This window comes from Pelecanus crispus, chromosome 3 (assembly GCF_030463565.1).
Source record: "Pelecanus crispus isolate bPelCri1 chromosome 3, bPelCri1.pri, whole genome shotgun sequence".
Taxonomy (NCBI): domain Eukaryota; kingdom Metazoa; phylum Chordata; class Aves; order Pelecaniformes; family Pelecanidae; genus Pelecanus; species Pelecanus crispus.
This window is the reverse complement of record NC_134645.1, coordinates 80,281,261-80,304,767: the sequence shown is the minus strand read 5'-3', so window position 1 is coordinate 80,304,767 and position 23,507 is coordinate 80,281,261. Positions and strand designations below refer to the sequence as shown.

At 37.9% G+C, this 23,507-nt stretch overlaps 2 protein-coding genes across 2 annotated transcripts in view; one reads left to right on the top strand and one right to left on the bottom strand.

Moving 5' to 3' along the window:
- Positions 1–19,850, bottom strand: part of AK9 (adenylate kinase 9) — a 72,297-nt gene extending 52,447 nt beyond the window's left edge. Inside the window, exons 1-9 of the mRNA XM_075707721.1 lie at positions 19,734–19,850; positions 17,192–17,255; positions 13,846–13,898; positions 13,665–13,761; positions 9,622–9,734; positions 6,286–6,459; positions 5,445–5,570; positions 3,211–3,285; positions 1,666–1,764 (exon numbers count right to left, since the gene is read on the bottom strand). Of these exons, the coding sequence (XP_075563836.1) occupies positions 1,666–1,764; positions 3,211–3,285; positions 5,445–5,570; positions 6,286–6,459; positions 9,622–9,734; positions 13,665–13,761; positions 13,846–13,898; positions 17,192–17,255; positions 19,734–19,850 (918 nt within the window). The remainder of the gene's footprint in view (positions 1–1,665; positions 1,765–3,210; positions 3,286–5,444; positions 5,571–6,285; positions 6,460–9,621; positions 9,735–13,664; positions 13,762–13,845; positions 13,899–17,191; positions 17,256–19,733) is intronic.
- A 1,690-nt stretch (positions 19,851–21,540) lies between these two features.
- Positions 21,541–23,507, top strand: part of FIG4 (FIG4 phosphoinositide 5-phosphatase) — a 72,045-nt gene continuing 70,078 nt past the window's right edge. The window contains exon 1 of the mRNA XM_075707381.1: positions 21,541–21,609. Within this exon, the coding sequence (XP_075563496.1) occupies positions 21,541–21,609 (69 nt within the window). The remainder of the gene's footprint in view (positions 21,610–23,507) is intronic.

Sequence of the window (23,507 nt, the reverse complement as noted above, 5' to 3'; positions counted from 1 at the left end):
TAAAGAGGCACAAATCAGCCATTTATTGAAGATGACAGAAAATGGCCAAAATTTCTTCTAAAGGGGATGAAGAAAGGACCACAATCTGTGTGGGGGAATAGCAAGCCCAAAAGATCTCTTTTAGGCATGCAGAAATATCATGTGATAGGAGTAAGTTTAATAGGCCTTTTACAGGAGCTGAATAGTGAGTGAACCATAAAGTTTATGGTGACTCTAAAATTATTCAGAATAGTACAGACAAGTGCTGTCTGTGAAGAACTGCAGAAGGACCTTCAGAATCTAGGAATCTAGGGCATTAAAATAGCAATTTTACACAGAAAATGATGAGGTGTTATTGATTCTCACTACTCAGAAATAGATCTTAGAGCTATAATACATACTTCCATGAAAAGATCTGGTCAATGCCCAAGAGCAGTCAGAAAACCAACCTGAATGTTAGGAATGTTTCGCAAAGAGAGACTAGAACATAAAGGGTTTGGGTTTTTTTATTGTATAAATCCTACCCTCATCTTTACTGCTATGTGCATTCTGCTACCCTAGTCTCAAGAAGTACACAGCAGAATTGGAAAAGTTTCAGAAAAATGTAATATGACTGATCAATCACACAGAAAGATTTTCATATAAGAAGAAATAAGATTAAGTAGACTGGAACTCTTCAGTCCAAGAACAAGACAGCTACATAAGAACAGAAGTGTGAAATCATGAGTTATTACAGGGCAGATACAGAGAACAAAACTATTTACTGACTTTTGCATATCAACAACTAGAGGAGACTGAGCTAAAAGGTGGCAGGTTCAACACAAAGGGAAGCAATTCTGTATATAATGTCCAGTTCAAGTGCAGAACTCTTTGTCCCAAATACTGTGGATGCTAAAAGCTTACACACAGACTAACACAAACACACAGGCTAACAAAAGAATAAATACAGATGACCTCTGACACAGAAAGTCCTTCACTTGTTAATTTGTCAGGGACTGAGAAAACAGAAAAGTGAAGAGGGGGGTGTTTATCTGAAAATGTATAGCGGGGGTCTCCCAGTTACAGTACTGTTAATACATTCAAAGTTTTGTTTAAGAAATAGGAAAGATGACTGCAAGTGAATATAGGTGAAGACATTTATGCAAACACTTCAGTTTTATTTGGAAGGGACACAAATTATAACCGTCATGATTCAGCAAAATTCAGCACTAACTTGTCATGTTTCTAATTAATTACAGGAGAAACAATGTATGTGATTTCAGCTATGCAGAATGTTGCTAGATTTGTATTAGCATGCTGTTTCTCATTCAGGAAAAGAGTAAAAACTGAGCTAAGAGTGAGCTGCTGAGATTGTTATCCTTTGGCTAAAGTTTCTTTATTTTCTTGTAAGGAATTAATTGTTCCTCTATTGCTAAAACATTTTGTTCAAAATTTTATTGTAATAATCTAACTTCTTTTTTTAATGACAGACTTTTTTCTTTTCATATTCTTTTAACTGGATTTCAGTCCCAGAACTAGCTTAAATTCACATTTCTGGAAAGTCAAAGCTCAAAAATTACCCCTAGTACATGGTAAAACAAACTGGTTGCTGCGAAACAAAAATGTTATAATGTAAGCTTACAGCAGAAAATAAAAAATATTTTCATAATTATTGCAATCAATCACATTTTAGAAAAGCACACTTACATTTTCCAGTCCCTCCAGCATTTCTTCTTGCTGACTTTCAAGTCTGGTTATAGGAGCTCCATTTCGAACACCCAGAGATTGAAGTCGAACTGCCACTGACTGAAGGGAAAATAACTCTTGAGTTAGTACCAATCAAAACTGCTTTTGTGATCTGAAAGGACCCTCAAAGTATTTTAAAAATTGTAACATTATTTATATAATGGCTACATATACACTAAGGCCCAGTTTCTAGCTTGGAGTCATGCTAGTTATTGAGCTGAGTTTTAACAAGCCACTGGGTAGATACAGGCAGTGCAAAATGCTGAATCACAGCCTTTATATCTCCTAATTATGCCGTGAATCCCAAGCCTTCTAAAGGAATCTTTCCCACAAAGCAGTGGAAGTATTTAGATAAGCTTCAATCTGAAAAGGAGGAAAGTCTCTTTAGGAGATCAGATTATGCACACTTGGAAGTAATACAACTTTGGGTAATTTATTTAAAAAGATACTTAAAGCAGGTGTCTGCCAATGAAAATCAGATTATATTAAATTTAATTGAAGTAATTCTTGAATGTAATCTTGCTTGAATGCAAGTGTTCTTGAAATGAAAAAGCAAATTTTGTCATGGTTGGACTAGTTTCATAATAGGCCTTTACCTTACTTATAGGTAAAATGGTTGGAATCATTACACAACTTGACCTCCTTTACTATAAATTTTCTGTTGTAATGTTCACAAACAGATCATAAATGAGGAAATTTTATATTCCAACTCTGCAAAATTAGTGGTTTTTTTTCCCATAGGACTACTCTTGGTAGTAAAGTTAAGCATAAATTGAAATAATACTCACAGAATTAGAATTGATTCAATTTGTTTCAAACAACAGAGTGGAAACTGCTGGAGCATCTCACTTCCTACATTGTCAAAGACAATCTCTCACTCCATTTTCAGCCCCATACCTTGGGTTCTGATTTGAAGCAACACTTATTTTTGAGGCAGAGGATAAGATTATTTATTTTCAAATTTCATCATTGTAGTTTTTTAATAGGGAGAATGAGTTGCTATGTTATAAACTAAAAATCTAGACACACACACTCAGCAGAATTGTTAAAAGAATGAAGTGTCTTCTATTACACTGTAAAACAATATCAAAGTTCATAAAAATTCTGTCATTATTTTAGACACCAGCACAAAATAAGCCAATTCTATAAATATACTGAAAGTGTTTTAATTTCTCGTGTTAATAATGTTATTTTACACTAATACACAAAATAAAGTGCTAAAACCAGATGGGTAAAATACAAAAGAGTTTGTAGCCTGCCTGAAAATATTGTCATGTAACATATATGTAAGCCTGGGAGCAGTGCAATCAATCTTATAATTGTTTTAATAGAGCATTTGCTTGAGCTTGCGTAAAGCAAGCATTTTGAACGTCATGTTTTCTAATAGCAATTAAATTATTTTTATACACAACTTAAAATTTTGCCAACACCTTAATAAAGAAAACAATCCACAGAACTGAGAAATCATTTTCTAGTGGAGGTTAACTAAGTTGGTGCATAGCTTACTACAAAGAGATCATCTGGTTGCTGATTTCCATCCAGTTCAATAAGATATTGACAATCCTGTTCAGCCATCAAGTCCTGTTTAAGAACAAAGACATACTCATCAATTGAGTGTAGTTAACCAGATAATGACATTGAAGCTCATTCTGTTCCTGTACATATCAAAGGCTGGACTCCTGTGGACTTCAGCAAAACCAAGATTCATTGTACTGATGACTTATAAAATCTTCTGGAGAGAAAATTTTATTTGATGATGGATAAATACAGAGAGAATTCAAACATTGTAGTTACAGTGGGTTCAGAAAACAGATTAGATATGCTAGCTCAAATGCAAGAGAACTACAAAGAATCAAGATACAGTAACATTTTGTGTACAAATTCAACTTCTAACTCTCTAACTACCTTAATTCTCTGCTGGAAAATGGTGACACTGTCAATTAACAGATTTCCTGGAAATGCCAACCATGAGACTAATGTTTCCATTTGGTCCTGACTCTCAATTTCTGTGAAATTTGAACAATATATTTGATTTTTCTTATTTTCCATTTTCCTGTTAGTAAATAAGATATTAGACTAAAATAGACATCCCCTGTCTGTTGTTAATATCTCTGTCTGAGGACTGAGAACATTCATTCCATTACTGACAGATGTTGGTCTAACCCCAGCCCTGAAAAAGCCTAGTGAAAGTGACTTTACAACTTTGTAGGCAATCTATTCCAGTTCTTCACTACACTTGTGGTCAGCATTCATTTCCTTGCATCTAGTCTAAGTCTTCTGTACTATAAATTAAATTATTTGTCCTATCCTTGGTAGAAATAATAACTAATTACTTCTTTCTAATACTCTTCTACAGAGAAGATAATAGTTTGTGTTTCTCTTAGGTACAATGGTCTTATTAGTACATCCATAATATTTGCTTTTGTACAATAGCATCACATTTATTGACTCGGTTTATGACCAGCTAAAACCCCACAGATTGCAGATTGTCTGCAGTGCTGAGGTCTAGCCAATTATTTCACATGTTGTAATTGTTCACTAGGTTTCCTCCCTAACTGTAGTATTTCACACGTACTTCTACTAAATGTCATCCTAACAACTAATCAAGAAATCAAAGTCTGTTCTCCAAAGTTCTTTCTACGTATCCCAGTTCAGTGCAAACTGCACATCTTATAAGCTTTTTTTTCCAGTTTCATCATCTCAACCTCTACCTGAGCCAATGATAGACCCCTATGTTCTTTTAATGTATTAGTGGACCTCTAAGTATGTTCACTAATACATTCATCATTAGTGAAGCCTAAGTAAGGCCTACCAACTAGTTGAACACGTTGAAAGTGTTGAAGTTTGGGGTGTACATCCTGAAGTAATTTAATCTAAACAACTTTCCATTAGTTTGCTTAAGAGAAATCCATGTGAGATTGTATAATGATTAAAGAGATCACATATTTTGCTTTCCCCTTCACAGCAGCAGCAAGTTTGTTACTCTAGCAAGAACTTTATACCACTTTTACACAATTTTATCTAAAGGTTGATCTAATCCACAGGGAAATTGAAGGGAATAAATAAACAGTAATTGTCAAGTGTGCAGCAAACGTGAGGCTTTAGCAGTTGCTTGTACCAGGAGATAAAAAAAAAAACCCAGAAAAAAGAAAAGAACAAATTATTGCTTTGGACCTGTTTGGGGGGGGGTGGGGGGGAAGAGACATAGTAAATCCAACTTTCCTGAACACAATAAGGAAAGAAAAAAACAATGTCACAGCTTCAGAAATGAAATAGGTGATAAAGCAAACTGATAGGGTAATTATTGTGTATATAAATTTGCGGGCAATGAAGCAGGTGATGAAGGGAATCTATTGGAGTGGAAGGCAATGGAGGCAAAGAGCATATTTCTTATGGGATTGCATGCTAGAATGGACTCTGGTGATGGTGATGATACACTGGGCTCTTCAAATACTTAACTTCCTAGATTTAGGAAGCATCTGTGGTGGCAAGTATGTTATCACTTTTAAAACTCAAAGTGGATTACTTTATCTTGACTCCAGAGTAGAAACACCACCTACAGGTGACAACTTTGTATCATTGAGTTCAGTATGAATTTCAGAACTTGGGGATATGTTGTTGCATGCCTTATGCCCACCTCCACACAGTAAATCTCAAACAAACAAAAAAGAAGAAAACAGTGCCAGATAGTTTTAAAAATCTTTTGTTACACATAATCATATTATTTTGTTTTTTCTTACTTCTAAAGGATGAAGCATTATATCCTTATATGTTCCAACTCTTTCCTCTGCATTTTCAAGAATATCTTCAGGCCTCTGCACTAATTGATGCAGAAATTCTGACATCATAAGTGGATCTTCTGCAGTCTGCAGAATGAAAAGTTAAATATTTCAAGATATAGAAATAAAATAATGTGCTAAACTGATTTTTGTCTTTACTGAAAGGTAAATGGCTTTCCAGAGTATTGCAATGAGTATTAGTCCAGTGATTGCTGACCGTGATCCTATCCTGATGAAGGGTAGTTTCTGCAAATTGAGAAGAATGTGCCTAGAACTTGCATTGATAAATCTCTGGCCAGCATTATAAACCAGAACAATTCAACCTGAATTCAAAATTAATACCTTCATGGAAAAAAAAAAAAAAAAAAAAGAAAATGCATTTGTAGTAGTCTAACACCAAAACCAGAAAACAAGATAGTATCCTGCAAATACTAGTAAAACTTGCTACAATAAACAGAAATTAAGAATTCTTACTTGCTTAGACCAAGAAACAGACAATATAGAGTCACCATTCTCCTGATACACCCTTTTAACTTATGGCAAGAAACAGTTCAGCGACTTCTGAGTTAGAGACTGAATCCAGGTTAAGCTATACAATAATCACCATTTGCTGTCATTTAAACCTACCATTTAAGTATAAGCCCACATCTCTTAAAGCAGAACAGAAACTGAGTTAAGATTAAAGTTGAGCAAAAGTAATTAATAATGTAGTATGGTGATATTTTAGAATGTCAGAATTTGTTCTGCTTTGTCTAGAGTACATTATAATACTTCACACTGTTCAGAAATTAGCAATATTTACCTCTTCTTCTTCCTGCTCTTCATCATCTTCTTCATTCTCTTCTTCATGCTGATCTTTCTCTTTCTTTTGCTTTTCAATAACATTAGGATCCCACTGGTTCCTCTGATATACCTGCCCTGAATCAGGGTGTTGCCTTTGTCCTGATATTCTTTGGCATAAGTCATAATCTGAACACTAGCAAGGAATAATTAAGAGGAAATCATGTGTTTATTGTACTGCTATATTAATATTTTTTTCCTGAAACTGCAGAATGGGGGTTAGGAGTCTTTTTGGCAAATACTTGGATTCATAAACAACTTCTCCAATAACATTCTGAGTAAACACAAAGTTTTCAAAAGCAGCAAATATTTAAGAAAGACTTAAACACTTGCATAGTTTTTCCCCATCAGCATTTTACATTCCATATCAGGAGTGTAGCCACTACCTGAGCACATTTTACACCTTGTAGTATAACAAGTGTAGATGTAGTTTATGGATAAAAGTATTTTGCAGACAGGCTTGTGATTGCTCTTGCAATTAATGCCAAAGTGGTTTGGACTTGAGCAAGATTAAGTCAATTTTACTAGGTACCTCTGACCTCTCTAGTATTACCCAAAAGCATAGTGCCATTGTGTCAGAGGCTAAAGGGGTTCAGTAGTTTGGAGCTCTAGAAGAGTAAGTGATGGTCTTTCCATAAAAAGCCCTGCAGACACAAATTTAGTTTAACTTTAAACACAGATAAATCTGTATGTGGTCTGTGGTGGTAAAATTATTAATATTTAAGATTTGAGAGGTCTACCTGAGAATTCTATCCTAACTAAAACATTCCTAACTAAACATCCTAACTAAAATACTCACCCTAACTAAAACATTCCTTTTAACTAAAAGCTACCACTCTGTGACTGTTTCCACCTCCCCACTTCTGAGCTAAGATAATACTGGGTGTGCCACTCCTATAGGCTCCACTGGGAACCTTCTTCCTACATTGTTTGACTGCTTAGAATTGTGGCTGTCAGCAAGCTGCTTTCGGAGTCCATCCATTCCAGGGATGGATACCTGACTTTGTTAACATTGAAAGGATTGTTTTCCCTCACCTCTTTTTTTTTTTTTTTTTTTTTCCCCTGAAACAAAAAGCTGGTTGGGTCTCTGCAGTCACTTAGCAGAGAACAGGGGAGTAGAGGGGGAGATGCTGTCTGAATGGTTGCTCACTGTGATCATAGTTAATAAAGCTTCTATCTGACCTGTCCTAAATTGTACTTGCATTGATACACACTTGGAGTCCCCAGATCTCCAACAGGTCTCAATATGGGTATCTTAAAATTCTACTGTGGAATCAGGGGTGGGGCACAACACACAATAAATAATCATTCTTCCTTTCTAAATCACTAACACCTACCCTTCAGACATATATGAAAAATCTGAGATAACAAGAAAATATTGTAGCTGTTAAGGTCAAACTGTTACAGAAATGGAGAATTGATTTATATAGAAAATATGGAGCTTTTGAGATCACATTGCTAGCAACAGGTACACTACACTCATTTCCTGAGGTATCCCTTGAGGTATTACAATACTTCAGGATATTTCTATATTTCTACAGTGAGTCATACAGCCGACATGACTGCTATATGACATAGCACATTTTGAAAGAGAAAAGGTTTTGATCAGATATATTTCTTTTTTCAAAGGTGCATCTTCTGTCCTTTTTCTTGGAGAGACAAAATTTCTGTAAATTGGTCTGCTACTAACAGTATTTCATTATTCCCAGAGTTATCTAGAATCTCCCTTCTTCCTTTCTTTTTGATATAATGAAAATTATTACAATTCTGACATAGCTGTGAAAACAGCTTGAACCCATTGAAATCAAAGGCAAAATTATTCATTTGATTTTGGGGCAAGGCTTAAAAAGCATTCAGTCTCAGTCTTCTTCCTGGAGGAGAAGATGATGTAACTACATGAAGTCAAGAATTCTGTTTTCTTTCTAGTATAGTTAGTATCACTCTTCTATTTGTACTGTTGCACATGAAACTATACAACATATATTCTCAAGAACTGGCATTTCTCGCTATCTGGTATTAAAACAAAGACTGACTTTCTGTAGCTGAAAAAATCAAAACTGCCTGAAAAACAGCACAAAAATATGTTTCTCTGATGTTTTAAGATCTTTCCATGAGCATAGAAAAACAGGTTTGAAGTAGGCATTCACAAATTTTCATTATGCATGGTCAAACAAATTAAGTCTCAAAAGAATGGAATGTAAAGAACCTTGTCATTAAAACAAACACGGACTTAAACCTGGCAAAGTGATAGACTAGGCCCATGCACTGAAGCTTAGCATCTGACAAACCACATAGATATGACAACTAGAATCACAATCCCAACGAGAATGGAGCACACCACCAGTGGCTGATTATTCAGAGTTGCCTTGGCAGATCATTCTGCACATTCAGAGTAGAAGATGGAAATAATCTAGTTGATAATAAATAAAATATTGCAAGAGAAAGGGCCTGGACCCTTGTTCATGATTATACATATCATTACTTTGTCTGCCTGGAGTCTGGCAAAGTTTGGTGTGGGCCAGCTAGTATTCTCCCTGGGGAATACCTGGGCACAATCTGGAGAATGGCACAGGCCTAGGGCCTTTCCCAGCAGGCAGTTTGGACATGGCCACCCCATTCTGACTAACAAGACAGGTTAGCTGTGTTCTGCCAAACCAGTTGGCCTGATGTCTGAAGAGTCGCTCTTGCCTTATTTACTAATGTGGATGTAGCCAGCAAGTCCATTCTTTTAAGTTACATTGAGAAAGTCCTCTTAATCCTACAGTAACAATGATGTATGTTTCTCTGGTTATATCAGTCCCTTTTGTAAAGTATCTGGTATGTCACATTACTACTCATGCAGAAATTGAGATTCGTAAACAAGATGAATTAATAATTACTAAGAAGCAGTTTCACAATTAGTGAGTAAAAAATAAAACAATTTGCTTTCTAACTTCCATATGTGAAAAGTTTCTTCCTGAATACATGAATGGCAGATGTACATGAATCCAAAATGCCATAATAATCATGTTATTCAAAGTTTTCTTTCCTTGAAAGCCTGTATCTTCTAATTGGTAGAAGTACAAAGACTGTAACTGCTACCGAAGTTTTAGGAAATGTTCATTATTTTACATAAGCAATGCTTATAATGGAACAAGCTAGCGTAATTCCATTCCAATATAAAACAGAACAATTTATTATTCCTCAATAAATACTATACTCAAATGCACAGGGGAAAATACTATCTTTTGACTTATGCAGCATATGAGTCTACTAAGAATTAGGAAAATGACTAGCAAGTTACTGAAGATGACGTTACCTTAATGTTAATCAGGAAATCTGGTTTTAATTTTAGATTCTTTATTTTCTCTATTTGCTGTGAAACAGTCATGTATTCCTCTGAGAGAGAAGGAAATCCACTGAGAACATAACCTGCCAAATACATTTTATTAAAGATATCTTTTAGAAGGTTATGTCAAACATAGGACTAGTTATACTCATCTCCTTTAAACAATACATCCGTTTAGTGGCACAATTTTAAACCAGGTACATGACATAACACTATTAAAAATTGTGCACCCATGCCCACTTCAGATGAGACACAGACAAAAAAGTGTGTTGTGTTCAACTTGATATAGGACTCTCAAAGTTTAACTCAGTGAAGAAATATAACAGATATGTAGACATTAAAGATCATACTCAGACCACATGCTTCATGTGCCTAGCTCAGACATTGTAGTGCCTAAAAAGTAAGAAGCTTTTAGTGACCATTTTTGCCACTAAAAGACTTTGTAAAAGGCATTGCAAAAAGCAAAAAGTAGCCATTCTATGATACAAAGCATTTAAACTAGGAGTCTAGGCTTTTCATACAGCCTTTAAAGGTCTTCGATTCTATGGACAATAAAGGGAGCTCTGGGATACATAGTGCTCCTGGATGTTAAATCCTCTCAAAAGGATGCACTATGCACACAGTATGCATGCTGAGGCGCCTAACTTGGTAAGCAGCCGTTCACTCAGGACTCACAGTGCTGAGTCCTCTTTGGCAAACAGACACCGACTATATAGGACAAGCATGGTGGTAATAATACCTTTTTCCTAGTATTAGAGTGCTCAGCCCCACAGATGAACTCATGGCTTCAAGTTCCTTGGAGAGTACTGTAACTACCAATGGCTGCGTGCAGTGCAGTAAGAACTACTGTATAGCAAGGAACTCAATATTCATGAGGCCAGAATGAGAGACTAAACAAGAATCAGGTGGATTTTTTTAGCCTAATAATGACAATATTCCCTTAGAGAAATGGTGCATGCTCCAAATGCTTAGAATTTTATGAGATAACATTTAAATTCAAGTCTGTGCAGCACAAAAACATAGCAGCAGTCTTTGCAAGAGGTATTAGGACTGAAGAGTTCTCCTTTGGGGAGCTACCATCCATAGATGCAAAATTTATAGAAGAGGATAAGCAAGAGAGAGCATAATGTATAGTCATTCCTCTAGGAAATGAAAATCCTGAATTCTAAATTGTTGATAACTTCAGAGAATTCTAACTGGTAGTGAGATGTGAGGAGTCTGCACAGCCTCTGCTTATCAACACATCCCAGATAACAACAGCTGATGTGAGAGGAATGGGAGTGTAACATGGGAAAACATTATCCCAAACTGTTTGTTCTTTGAGAGGGTATTTGTCCCCAAAATTGGTAATGCTGTGGAAAGACTAACAATGATGAAGTTCCTAAGACAACTATTAACCAGATCAAATCATGATGGGGGGATTACCAAGAAACTTTTGAGGAGAGAAGGAGTCATCTTGAAAAGAAATACTAAAGAAGCATTAACATTTGTGACTGGGGAAAGACACCTTAGAGTGAGAACAAGGTAAAAGAACAGCAGCCAAACCAGGTTTGACATGCCAGCATTACAACCTTCTGTCTAGGCCTGACAGAGCAGCATCCCCATCAGATGCTGCGAGTAACCTGGATTTCAACTACAGGACTGACAGAACAGGGTTAAACAAGTGGTGACCCCCACCTCCAGTGTGCGTATATGGCCTTGTGTGGAGCTTTCTCACTGGTGTGTGGATTGTAGGAAATGGCACACACAGACAAAGCTAGAGCACTCACATTTCCAACAGAAAGTGAGCTTAAATAGGTGAACATGCATTCTCAGAAAAGGGAATGTGTGTTTGTAACTTCCAACCATCTTTGAGAGAGGGTGTGCACGCATAACCATGCAAGTTTGAGTATACTCTTTGGAATTAGTTTTAGGAGGGTGTTTAGAAATTTGTAGATGTTTATTAATATTGGCAAGTGCCTAGTGCTCTGGTTTGTCTGTTGTGTGGCTGATACTGAACCTCTTCACTGACCGCCAGTTCACTGATTGCCAGCTAATTACTTGCCATTAATAAATCAATAAATGACTTTGGTCCTGATTTGATTTTAAATCATGCTAATTTAGCATTTTCCCCTGTGATAATGACATAGATTTTTCCTTTGCAAATATTATTTAGGTTAACATGATATGAACTTCTGGTTGTTTTCTTGTTCTATTAAAAAAAAAAAAGCAAGCATATCAGCTACATAGAAGTTATAATTCTGTATTTTCTTACCTACAATACCCTAAAATACAGGTATGCTTGTTATTTTCCAATCCTTCAGTGCCTATGTTCTTTTAAAAAGAGATACTGTTTATTTCAAGAAATAGCTTAGAAGCTTCATATCTGACCTTCTTCAGAAGTTAAAAAAAAAAAATCTCTTTTTAGTGACTTACAATTTTTAAATATTATCATTTGGTTTAGCACTTCTGAATACCTCTTCAACATAGTATGTGTTTATTATTTAAGTCAGAAGAATATAACTGAAAATAATTCCTTATTGTGTGTACTGTTTAGAAACTTGTATTTTACAATGTTAAAACCAAAAGTTAAAAGTAAAAAATTCAACACTCTTTCTGAAATCTTTAATGAATAATTAATAGCCAATTGACTGATTAGTTCCTGCTGAAAGCCTATTTAAGCTTTCCAAAGATTGTATTAAGATAGTTGCTAGACAAAAAGTGATCAGAGCTAGAAAATACTTAACAAAAAGTGGTTTTGGAGATGAGTGCTAGTTAGTAGGAAAAATAGTGAAGACGTAGGTTATTCTATTCCTTGCTATATTTGGGATCTGTAATACAGAAAATGGTTTGGCTACAAGAACCAAACTTTTATCAACTTTATAGTCATGTTTACAGTCTCTAGGATTTCTGTGGTCCTCTGTGGTACACACATCTTAGTCATTCAATCAGACTGACTCAAAGAGGGGAACTCAGGTAACACAGACATCATCACTTCAGGCTTTTATTAAAGTCCTGACATATGGATTAAGAGACTGGCATTTCTGCTGCTACTTCTTCCCTCAAATTTTTGTTTCCTCATCTTCTCCTTTTTTTTTTTTTTTTCTTTTTTTATTTCTTCCCTATTTCTCTGTCTTTTGCCTACTGTTTTAAAAGCCTGGTTTTGCCAGGTAAGGCTGCATCTTTTGCAAAACTGTTGAGTCTTGGACTAGAGAGGGAACAAAACACATTGCAACTGAAAGCTTATAGAGGCACGCTAGTTTTCAGAGCAGTAGAAACTTAACATTTTCTTGGCACTATACCTGTCTCTCTCCTATAATGGAAATGGCAAATAAAATACAGCACCAGAAAAAGAGACTACATTTTCTTTTACTTTCTTTCCACTTAGCAGTATATTTGTTTTCTCTTCAGGAAAGCAGGTTCAGACTCTAGCAAGATATGCAGCACTAGTCTTAATAGCCTCAATTAACGTAATCTTTCCTTAAAAAAAAAAGAAGAATTATTACCACTACCAATACTATTCTCATCTAACTTACTCTCAGTGACAAAATGCAAAGGGAATAAACAATGTTGTAAGGAAAAAAAAAAAAGACTGTAATACTTTGCATTTTAAATAATCTGTTTTCCTTCTTTTTCATTATTTTAAATGTTTGAAATATTTTTGCTGTGGGTTTTTGTTGTTGTTGTTGTTGTTATAGAAGTATTCAAGAAGAAAAAATTGTATTTTAAATCCTAAAACTTTTCTAACCAGATACTATTGTCAGATGAGAGTCATAGCAACACTTAAAATTTGGGGCAAATTCATTTTCTCAAAATTAACACAACATAGGATTGGTATGACACTTTCTAATCTCCCATATTGGTAAAATCCCTAAATATACTCTCATTTTACAGATATTCCGCAATCTGAAGAGCACAAGAAAAGATGCAACCGTCTAATACAAAATAAATTACATTTGAGCAGTAATGGATGCAAAGTGTGTCAAAATTATAGCTAGCTCATTCTGAGAAGTTTAGGCTATAAATATACTTACCAAAATGAGCAACTTCCGGTGACTCAATCTTTTTCAGAATCATTTCTGTAACCAGTTCTTCAGAAATACTTTGACCTTTAAAAAGCAATTCTTGACACTAAGGTAAAATGCGAAACATAGTCTTATATAATGTGTATTTGTCAAGAATGTGACAAAACTTACTAGAAGATTAGACCTTTACCTTAAGCCCATATTCTGTTTCTTCATGAATATTCATCTGAATTACTTCCAAAGCTGAGAAAGCACAGCAGACAGAATAAAATTAAAATTAATAAAAAATATTTTATACACAGACATGTATGTCTGTATATATATATATGCATATGCAGAGATACATACATTCACACACACACATATGAGTATGTATGTGTGCTCCAAGCAACCAGACTATTTTTGAATGAACAGCCATTATATTCAGGGCCGTTACTGTATTTTGTCCATCCAGAATTTGGTCCCTTCTGGCAATGTCTGGGTAGATGTTTTTCCCTACAATTTAGCCCTATATATATATACTACAGACAAATGCACAACAGCAGCCTTGCAGGATTATTTTAACTACTGATTTATATCAAATTAGCATTACTGCTGTGTAATCCAGAGATGAGTATTTGAGCTCAAACACTTCCCAAATTTTAAAAGCAGGTTTTAGAAAAAGAACTGTTTAGACACACAAAAACAGTTGTTGGTCTGAAGGGCTTTTAAAAAAGCCCCTAAGAACCTACTCCTTATATAGTCTAATTATCTAAAATTAAATAAATACTAAATTTGACACCCATCAAATTATCTGTGGACAGTGACATCATAGCAGAATGGTCCTGGAAGTCTTTCGTACTTCCATACCATTGAAATAAGCAGACACTCACAAAAGTTTTCAAGAATGACCCTTAAGGCTACATATATATTATTAATAAACCAGGCCAGGGAAAGGTCCTGAAGTCAGGTGGCTCATGCCTATACAGCTAAAATCTTCCTCCCCAGAACATAGTGGCTGTTTTCAAACTGCTCCTACTAGTAATGACAACTGTCATGCATACTATCCTTCATACTATGAATGGGTGTTTGGGAGAGCATTATTTTCCATGGGCCCAAACTGAGATAGGGAATATATTAACAAACAACACAGACAACTGAAAATAAGCACTGTACGTGTACCCTAGCCCTGTTTCATTTATGAGTATTGACCTATTCATTGGATAAATGGATAGAAAGTATTTTGTCAAATTAAAAAGACTGTGAACACCTTTCCTATTTAATAATCCTCTAACTTTGATTATTTTTTAAATAAATAACACAGCGCAGGACAGATATGGATACATTGGAGCGAGTCCGGTGGAGGGCACCAAGATGATTAAAAGTCTTGAACATACTAGGAGAAGCAAAAAGAACTGGCCTTGTTCAGCCTGGAGAAAACAGGACAGCTCTTATTGCTGTCTAAAACTACTTAATGGGAAGGCACAATGACAGAACCACTGTCTTCGCAGAAGTGCTGATAGGACACAAAGCAACAGACACAAGTAGGAACATGAGAAATTCCAATGGGGTAATTAGGAAGCAATTTTTCATTATGAAGGTGGTCAAACATTGGAAAGTGTTGCCCAGAGACGTGGTGGAGTCTCCGTCCTTGGAGATACTCCAGACTCAACTGGACACAGCCCTGAGCAACCTTCTCTAGCTGACCCTGCTTTGAGTGGAAGGTTGGACTCAGTGACCTCTGGAGGTCCTTTCTGAGCTATATTATTCATGTTTCTGTATGTTGAATTTCTTTGTTTCTTTCTTTTTTGATGTGGAAAATGAAAAAAAACTATTAAAAGTTGAAGGAATGTGTGTGTGTGTGTGTACACACGTGTGGGTACACTAGACAAAGATTAAAAGAAACATGAGCGAACAAAGAAAAGAATAATTCTCTGGATCTGCTGGAATTAAGGCATAAAAATGCAATAAGTGAGATTTACATCAGTCATTAAGAAAAACTTTCTAATGGCAAAGACTGCTACAGTGACAGACTGCCTAGAGATTTTTAAAACCAAATTTGATAGACATTTGTCAGTAATGATTTAAATACATTCAAACAGTGTGGATTGGCTTAAATACGTTCCTATGGTCCCTTCCAATTTTGGTCTGATCTATGTTTTGGACAAGGTATTCATTTTTCGTTAGACAATCCTATGAATTAAAAATTCTATATTAACATAAGTCAGAAAAGCACTTTATTAAAACTTAATTTTACCATATTAAAATTAAAAATCTTCAACATAAGCTAAAGATACCTCATTTGATAAGTAAGGCCGTGTATTCACAGGAATAAGAAGTGTTACACTGTCCACTAGAGGGCTTTTATTAGAAAAATAAAAAATACTAGGGGGCACATTTAAAAGAAAAAATGTAATGAAAATAGATATATAAAGAGCTAGTTCATAATCAGAAGAACTGTACATATATATACCATAAAATCATATTTATAATTTGGTGTCCTCAAAGAGGCACTCAAGAAATTGCTTCAAAGTTAAGGTTATTATGTGCTTGCTTTCCTTCTACTTAAAAAGATTATATTAGCCTTCAAACTGGTAGGACCAATCTGGTGGAAAAGTTTTCTTTTTTCCATAAAACTTTTTTTTTCTTTTTTTCATAAAACTTAAGTGAATGAATCAAGATTTGTGAATTATAATGTCACTGATACAAAAATATTACCAGGGCTTTAAAAAAATTACAGGTTTTAAAATTTCTTTAGTTACTGCTGGAAAAATTAGTACAAAAGAAAACTGCCAGAGACTTAATTATTTTTTGTAGGAACCTACTTTCTTGCTGAGATGCCTCGAAATGAAAAAAAAAATAGCGATGTGTTCATAGGGAATAAAATAATGTTGTAAGCAACAGGTTTTACTCTACAGATCTTCAAAAATCTTCAGTGAGAGGGACTGTCAGAAATGGAGCTGGATAGCTTAGAAAATGAAATGATATCTTCTTTCCAGTAAATGCATGGTGGGAGAAATTAACTACATCTTCTGAAATAAGCCATCGGATATTTTTGTTTTGGGAATTTGGAAGTGCCAGCTCCCATTCCTTCCGTTATTACTTATTCTGATACAAAAGCTACGCTTCTCTTTCCTGGACTACATCCTCCCCTTGTATTAGGCACTGTACAAACACAAAGGAAAGAAAGATCCTCCTATTTTTTCATGATCTGTATTGGAAAATCCCTGTGCTTTCTGGAGTTGAATGAGTTGCCTCCATGTGAACAAGAAGGGTCAGAATCACCTTACAGGAATGAGAATGGAACTTGATTATTATGTGTTACATATATCCCCTTCTGGAAAGAAAAAAAAAAAAGTTATTTTCTAAGCCTCTCTATAACTAAAAGGCCATTTTTCAGCAATTGCATTTCTGGCAAAATGGTTACTTGGTCCTTATCAGTAGCCTTTACTGCAATCGGAAACATGTTATTTTGAATTACAGGGAACAGCAAGGATATTCTAAACCAAAAGATATTATGAAGCCAATGCAATGTTCCAAACATAGTGTATGTTTACCTTCTACGAAAATGCATTTCCATGTTTGTGCTAGTTTTCTAGCTAATGTTCTCTTTCCAGAACCCTTAAAATGAAAAACACACATTTAAAGAAAAACAGGCAGAAGGAAAAAACCCAAAGATATTACACAATAAAGAATATATTTTCATATGATAAAAACAGTTAAAAGCTACCATCAGGGTTAGAGCCTCTGAGTTATGCACTGGGCAAACATAAACACTCTTTTTAATACCATCCTCTATTTTATACCACCTAGCATTGCTAATATACTGTTACTGTCCTTTGCAGATAATTATTTCCAAAGTAATTATGCTGACTTTGTTTCTGAGTAACTCTATCTAAAACTCAGCTATGATTTGCCCATAAATTCCTAGGAGAAACTCTTTAGGACTGAACTTTATTATCTTCAGTCTCAGAGCAAATTATGACACACACCTGCTGAGCTGTTTCTGAGTAAGATACATAGGGATAGTATTCTTTGACTAAAACAATGAATATATAAAACCTGCCCTTGTTAGTCCACAAATCTGTTTTAGATACTGACAAAAGGTTTATCTTATCACTTACATTAATCCTGAGGAACCAACATAACCAAGGGTAACGAGGCCTCTAAGAGTACAGCTGCCTGAATTGGATTTTGCAAAACTCACCATCTTTCGCCCTTAGGATCATGCCCTTCTTTCAAGGGCATGCAAGGTGACTTTTTGTGACAGTCTGTTTGCCCTAGATAGATTTTGTGATTAAAAAATAGTAAAAAACCACAAATAAATCACATGCCCAGTTAACAGCATATCAGCAAACACTCCAGCCTACTCTTACCTTGCATCTTACAGCCTCCATCGAGGAACACTCCATCAAGTAGTGGAATTTGGGTAGAAAATATATGTACTTGGTTTTGCTTTAATGGCACTATGTTTTTAACTTAAAAGAAGTATCTTAAATAAGATAGATGCTCTACACATCAGCCATATAAATAAAAGACATTATCATAAAAATAGAATATTTAATTCACTGCTCTCTTGGCCAGGCCTGTGCAATTTCAACCCTTTGTTAAAATTTGTATTAATATCAAGCATTTGCTGAAGGCATTGATTTCAGATGAGAATATCTACCCTTAGATGTTTTCTGCATTGTTTTTCAATGACTATTTTATGTTGGTTTGGTCTATAAAAGTGTAAAGTTACCTTTTTCATGTAAGGTTAGAAATTTGACGTTTGTTTAAAACTAGGTGAGCCAGTCCACTGTAGTTTTTTACTGAGCTGAATGCACTCTTTTGGGTCTCATGCTTAAGGTACACTTGCTGGCTATCACCTTATACAGTCTCACTGTGATGTTCCCATCTCATCCACTTGTAGAATGCCACCCTGCCTCCTTTCTCACTTTGGTCAGATGTAAAGATTTGCAGCCAAGCATTACCCAGCAACTGGAGCCAAGGAGTAAGAAAGGATGCAGACCTGTGTAAACACTAGGGACTGGGAGCCTTCCAGCCTGGTGAAAGTCTTTGAAGAAAGGAAACGTAGCCGTATCTTAGCACTATGGCATTGATTTGGGCCTTGATTTGGTGGGCCAACTGGCACTGAAGTTTGGGTTGGTTGCCAGTTCTAGGTGCACACCGTTTTATCTCTCTGCCTGCTAGGCAGCGCAAAGCAGATTTCCGTATGGTCATTTCAGACTCTGTTGTGGTACCTAACGGAATCACGCACAAATGCAGAGGGCAAGCTGCTAGAGGACCTTGTGTTCACACTGGAAGTGCGGTGCTCTGAAGGCATATTTCATGGGCAACCGCAATGTTCAAGAGGAAAGCAGCTTTCAGGGCACCAGTGGTGTGTTTAAGCGCATAGCAGATTCAGTATATACATAAGGCAAACTTGCACCACAAAAGAACCCCCTTCAGTAACCTAAGGCCCTAACGTAAAACCACCCATAGAGTCTCGTACATTTGGGAAAAAGAAATCTGAGGCGTCTAGGATTACAAAACATCACATTTTCCTAAGTAAAGGAGGCCACAAATTATTTGGGAAAAAGAGAGACCTTGAATTGTAGTTAAAATATGGTACAAATCTCTTTATCAGGACACCTTGGTGGATTTCAGTTATTCCCAAATATATGACATATAATTACGTCAAAGTTTTAATATTAAAGTTAAAATAGTTAATATCTCATTGCATGTCTGTAAGTCCGTACATTAACCTGAAGGTTCTTTTTATGCCTATTTATGTCTTTAATCTGTCAAGTGTTTTAAAATTAGAATACTGAAACAGCATAAAAACAATCCAGTTGCCAGTTTGAAAAGAGAAGAAACTTTTTGAGCAACATGTGACTTTTAATTACAGTAATAACACTTCTAATTGTAATTGACTGGTCACTCAGGCCAAAAATTAGCCTCATTAAATGAATCACACTCTGCAGGATTTGCAAAATGGAAAAGATAAAAAAGTAGGTCTTTGACCTTTTTGGCAGCATCACTAAACTAATGTTTTGAGAGGAAAAGTAAAATTGTTAGCAGAATATCTGAAGAAAAAACTTCTATCAGAAATCTTACTGGCTTTCCAAGGATAATTATGCAAGTGGGCTTGGACAACAGAACGGATTTTTCAGCTTCATCTTCATCGAAGATGTCTGCAAAGGGCTGAGCTTGTTTTTCCTCTTGTGAAGCCATAAAATTATCTAAGAGTGGGAGAAAAAAAAAAGCTTGTTATAAAACATAGTAGCTTACATATGTGTAAAATGACACATACTTAAAAGTGGAACTGAATAATAATGTGATACAAGGCAAATTGCTTTGTAACAAAAGCTGTTATAAGAAGAAAAAGCATTTAGAGAACATACGCCATGTACCCATCACTAAGAGAAGAATCGCTTCAGAAAAATGAGGGATTGTCGGAACCACCCCCAATCCCTAGCTGCAACTATATGGATGTTGATAATGACTTCTTCCTGACTTTCAAACTGCCTGTAGCTCTTTTTTAAACAGCATGTAGTTGTTTCATTGCCTCTTCCTTCCTGTTCCAATTACCACAGAGTTATAACTTCTCTCTGACCCCTGAAATGGGCCATGGCCTTGCTAAGACCTTCACTTGTGAGCTTCAGACACAGAAGAGCCCCATCATGGTCAACGGAAGTAGTCGCGGTGTTCACAGCTAGGTACACGAATAAGGCTTCGCAGAATTAAATCATGGTTCATGATCTCCTTGTAATCCTCTCATAAACCCCAGCTCTTGCAGGACTGCAAGAGATCACACATCCAGCGCTATACAAAAAAGTGAAACAGAAACAGGTTTCTAATTAAGGTAAGCTGGAGCAAAATTCGGGTGGGCCTTTCAACCAAATGGAGTCTGAAAACGCGAGGAGCTTGATGAAGCATGGTTTGAAGAAGGCAAAGCAAAACCTTGCTTTCTTCACCCCCGCTCCTCTCAGTCGTTTTTAAATTAAAAATTTCTACTTCGGGATGAAAATCTGAAAAAGTTTGTTTTGAAACATCGAACTGAAACGTTCTGATGCTTTTGGAAGAAGACCTTCTGAACGATAGGGACAGTATTTTAATATTAAAAAAACCCACCACACGCAAACCAACGGGAACTCACGGCTGAACTTCACCTGGCGTTTCCAGCAGTTTCACTCCTTCCCCGACCTTCAGGATTGAGGGACAATTTCCTGATTACAACGTCCACCCCGGCCAAACCGAAACGAAATAAACCAAACCCCCTGCCGCTCCACCTCGACGAAATGCCTGACGAAATGCCTGACGAAATGCCTCCCGGCCCTTGAGGGGGCAGCCCAAAGGCGATCCCCCCGGCCGGCGCCCCTCAGGGGGTGGTACCTGAGGGGTTCACTTACCTTGGGGGACGTGCGGGGGCAGAGACAGGGCGCAACGGCCGCCGCGCGCAGCCCGCCGCCACCGGCTTGTGTACCCGCGTAACCCGGGCAACGGGGGAGCACCGCCCCCCCGCCCTTCGCCCCGCCCCCTCGGGGCGGTACCGCCCCGAGGGGGCGGGGCGAAGGGCGGAGAGGGGGGCGCCTGGGAGCTGTTCCTGGTGCTGACCCTGCGGGGGGGGGGGGGTCAGGCGGCGGCGCAGGCGCGTTCGCCTTCCTCCCCGCCCCCCCCCCGTTGTGTGTGGGCGCGCCTGCGCGGCGGCGTGCGGCCACTTCCGGCTTCCACGCGCCCTGGCAGCGGGTGGTTGCGGCCGGTCCCCGGTCCCGGGTCCCCAGTCCCGTTGCAGCTCCCCCATCCACCCCCCGCCCCGCTGGGAGCTCGGCTTTTCCCTCGGCTGTTGGCGGGCAGCCCCCTGCCCCCGCTCCCCCCGCCCCGCCGTGGGGCCGGGGCAAGGCCCGAGCCCTGCGCGGCCGCCATGCCGGCGGCGGCCGCCGTCCCCATGATCAGCTCAGTGCAGAAGCTGGTGCTGTACGAGACCAGGGCTGTAAGTAGCGTCTGCCCCGCCGCCGCCGCTCCCGGGGTCGGGAGGCTGGGGGCTGCCGTGCCGCGCCGGGGGCAGAGCGGGGGGATGGCCCCGCTCCCCGTCCTGCTGGCTTGGCCCTGCCCGGGGCTGCCGCCTTTGCTGGCCTACCGCTTGTCAAAGAACTGTTCCTCACCTTTCTCTTCTATTCTGATTTTTTTTTGGTGGCACATCCAAAACATAACGAATAACTAAAAAAAAAAAAAAAAAGTTTTTAAAATTCTTGTCACCGTCTCTCTGCCTTGTGACTTAAACGAAGAGCTGTTTTTCGGACCGAAGTGCTGTTAGCGTAGGCAGGCCTGGAACCTGAGCTACACGGTGCTGTAAGCTCAAGCCCGCGCGCTGCCAGGCAGGCTGGGCGGCCTGGGTGCCGCAGGCTGCGGGGTTGGGGAGTTTAGGCCCCGCGTTGCTGCTGCTGTCGCTGTTTGCGCAGCTCCCTGCTTGTTTTGCTGCGTGGCCGTTGCCGCCCGGCCAGGCTAACGGTGCTGGCGTTAAAACTGGGCAGCTAAAGATGTCCAGAATTAAGATTTGAATTAAGAATTTAAGCAGGATGGCTGAAGTGGTTACCACCCGCACCCATCTGCTTACTGCTTCTGAGAGATTTCAGTTCTCATCGTCTGGATGGTTTGTGGAGCATCTTCCAGAGTTTTCAGTCTGACCTCTGGAAGTAAGCTGTTGAAGATTTTTAGCATTCCTTAGTACTCTGTTGCAGAAACTGTAGGGATGTGCTATTCACAGTCCTTTTTGCCGTGGGCAAAGTGGGTTGGAGGTTTGAGCAGTAATTGCTTCTTTAGCCATGTGATGAGCACCATGTGTGAGTCAGAGTCTGATTCTTGGTGTAAATAACCTGAGATAATACCGCTGTGTTTATCATCCTTTAGTTCCCAACCAAATGTCTGTGTGTAGTTTCTCTTTGTTTCATAGCATATTGTTTTCTCACTTGAGGTAGTTTTGGGTAGAGTTAGGAACTATGGCTTTAAGTGCAACAATTAGCTCTAGTTCTTAATTCAGATGGTACCTGTAGTGATAATAGAAAGATCGTTTTTACACTGAAGTCAGTGTAGCCTCTTGAAAACATACCAAAATGGCAGATTAAAGCATGCAGAATTATTGGTACCAGTAAATGGAAAAATTGAAATTACTCTTGCTTTCCAGAGTGTTGTTTGTTGTCACCTATGGCTAAAGGAATTTTGATGGCTGCCTTAATGCATCTTTCTCAGCATTGCTGGATAACACTGTTTGTTGTTTTATTTTCAGCTAAATTATTGCTATATGGGAGAAGGGCAACGGGGAAGTATGATTCCCAAATCAGGTCCTGAATTACTGAGTGTGGTTGTTCTTGGCTCACAACTCATGCTACTTTTCAGGTAGCTGAGATTTGGCTTTTTGTAAATGGCATGCACGGGTATCTGTCTTAATTTTCTCTGAGCGTTAAGGCTCAGTTGCTGAGAGGCAATCTGCTATTTACAGAGACAGTATTACGCTTTAGGGTTCTGTCAGCTAGCTACAATTCTCTAGGCCTCTCAAGTTGATCCTGTTAGTTCAGCAACCACGGTCTTTCACATCTGGCTAGTGGTAGCTGGCAGTATCTGCCCAAATGGGTGGGTTTGCCCACGCTTTGCTGTGTTCTGAATTCAGTAAGGGGCAGATCCAGCAGTCCTGATCACTCGAGATCAGCCATGAGAAGCAGTGGTTTGTGGACCAGCATGTGCCACTTGAAGTGTCTCAGCTGAGTAATGGTGTCTCAAAGCTGTTTACATTCCCCACAAGAAGTGACTGAATAAATGGAATATTTTCCCTGAATATGGTTATATGTTCCTACTAGAAAATTAAAAAGTATCCTATACTACCATGAGTTGCAG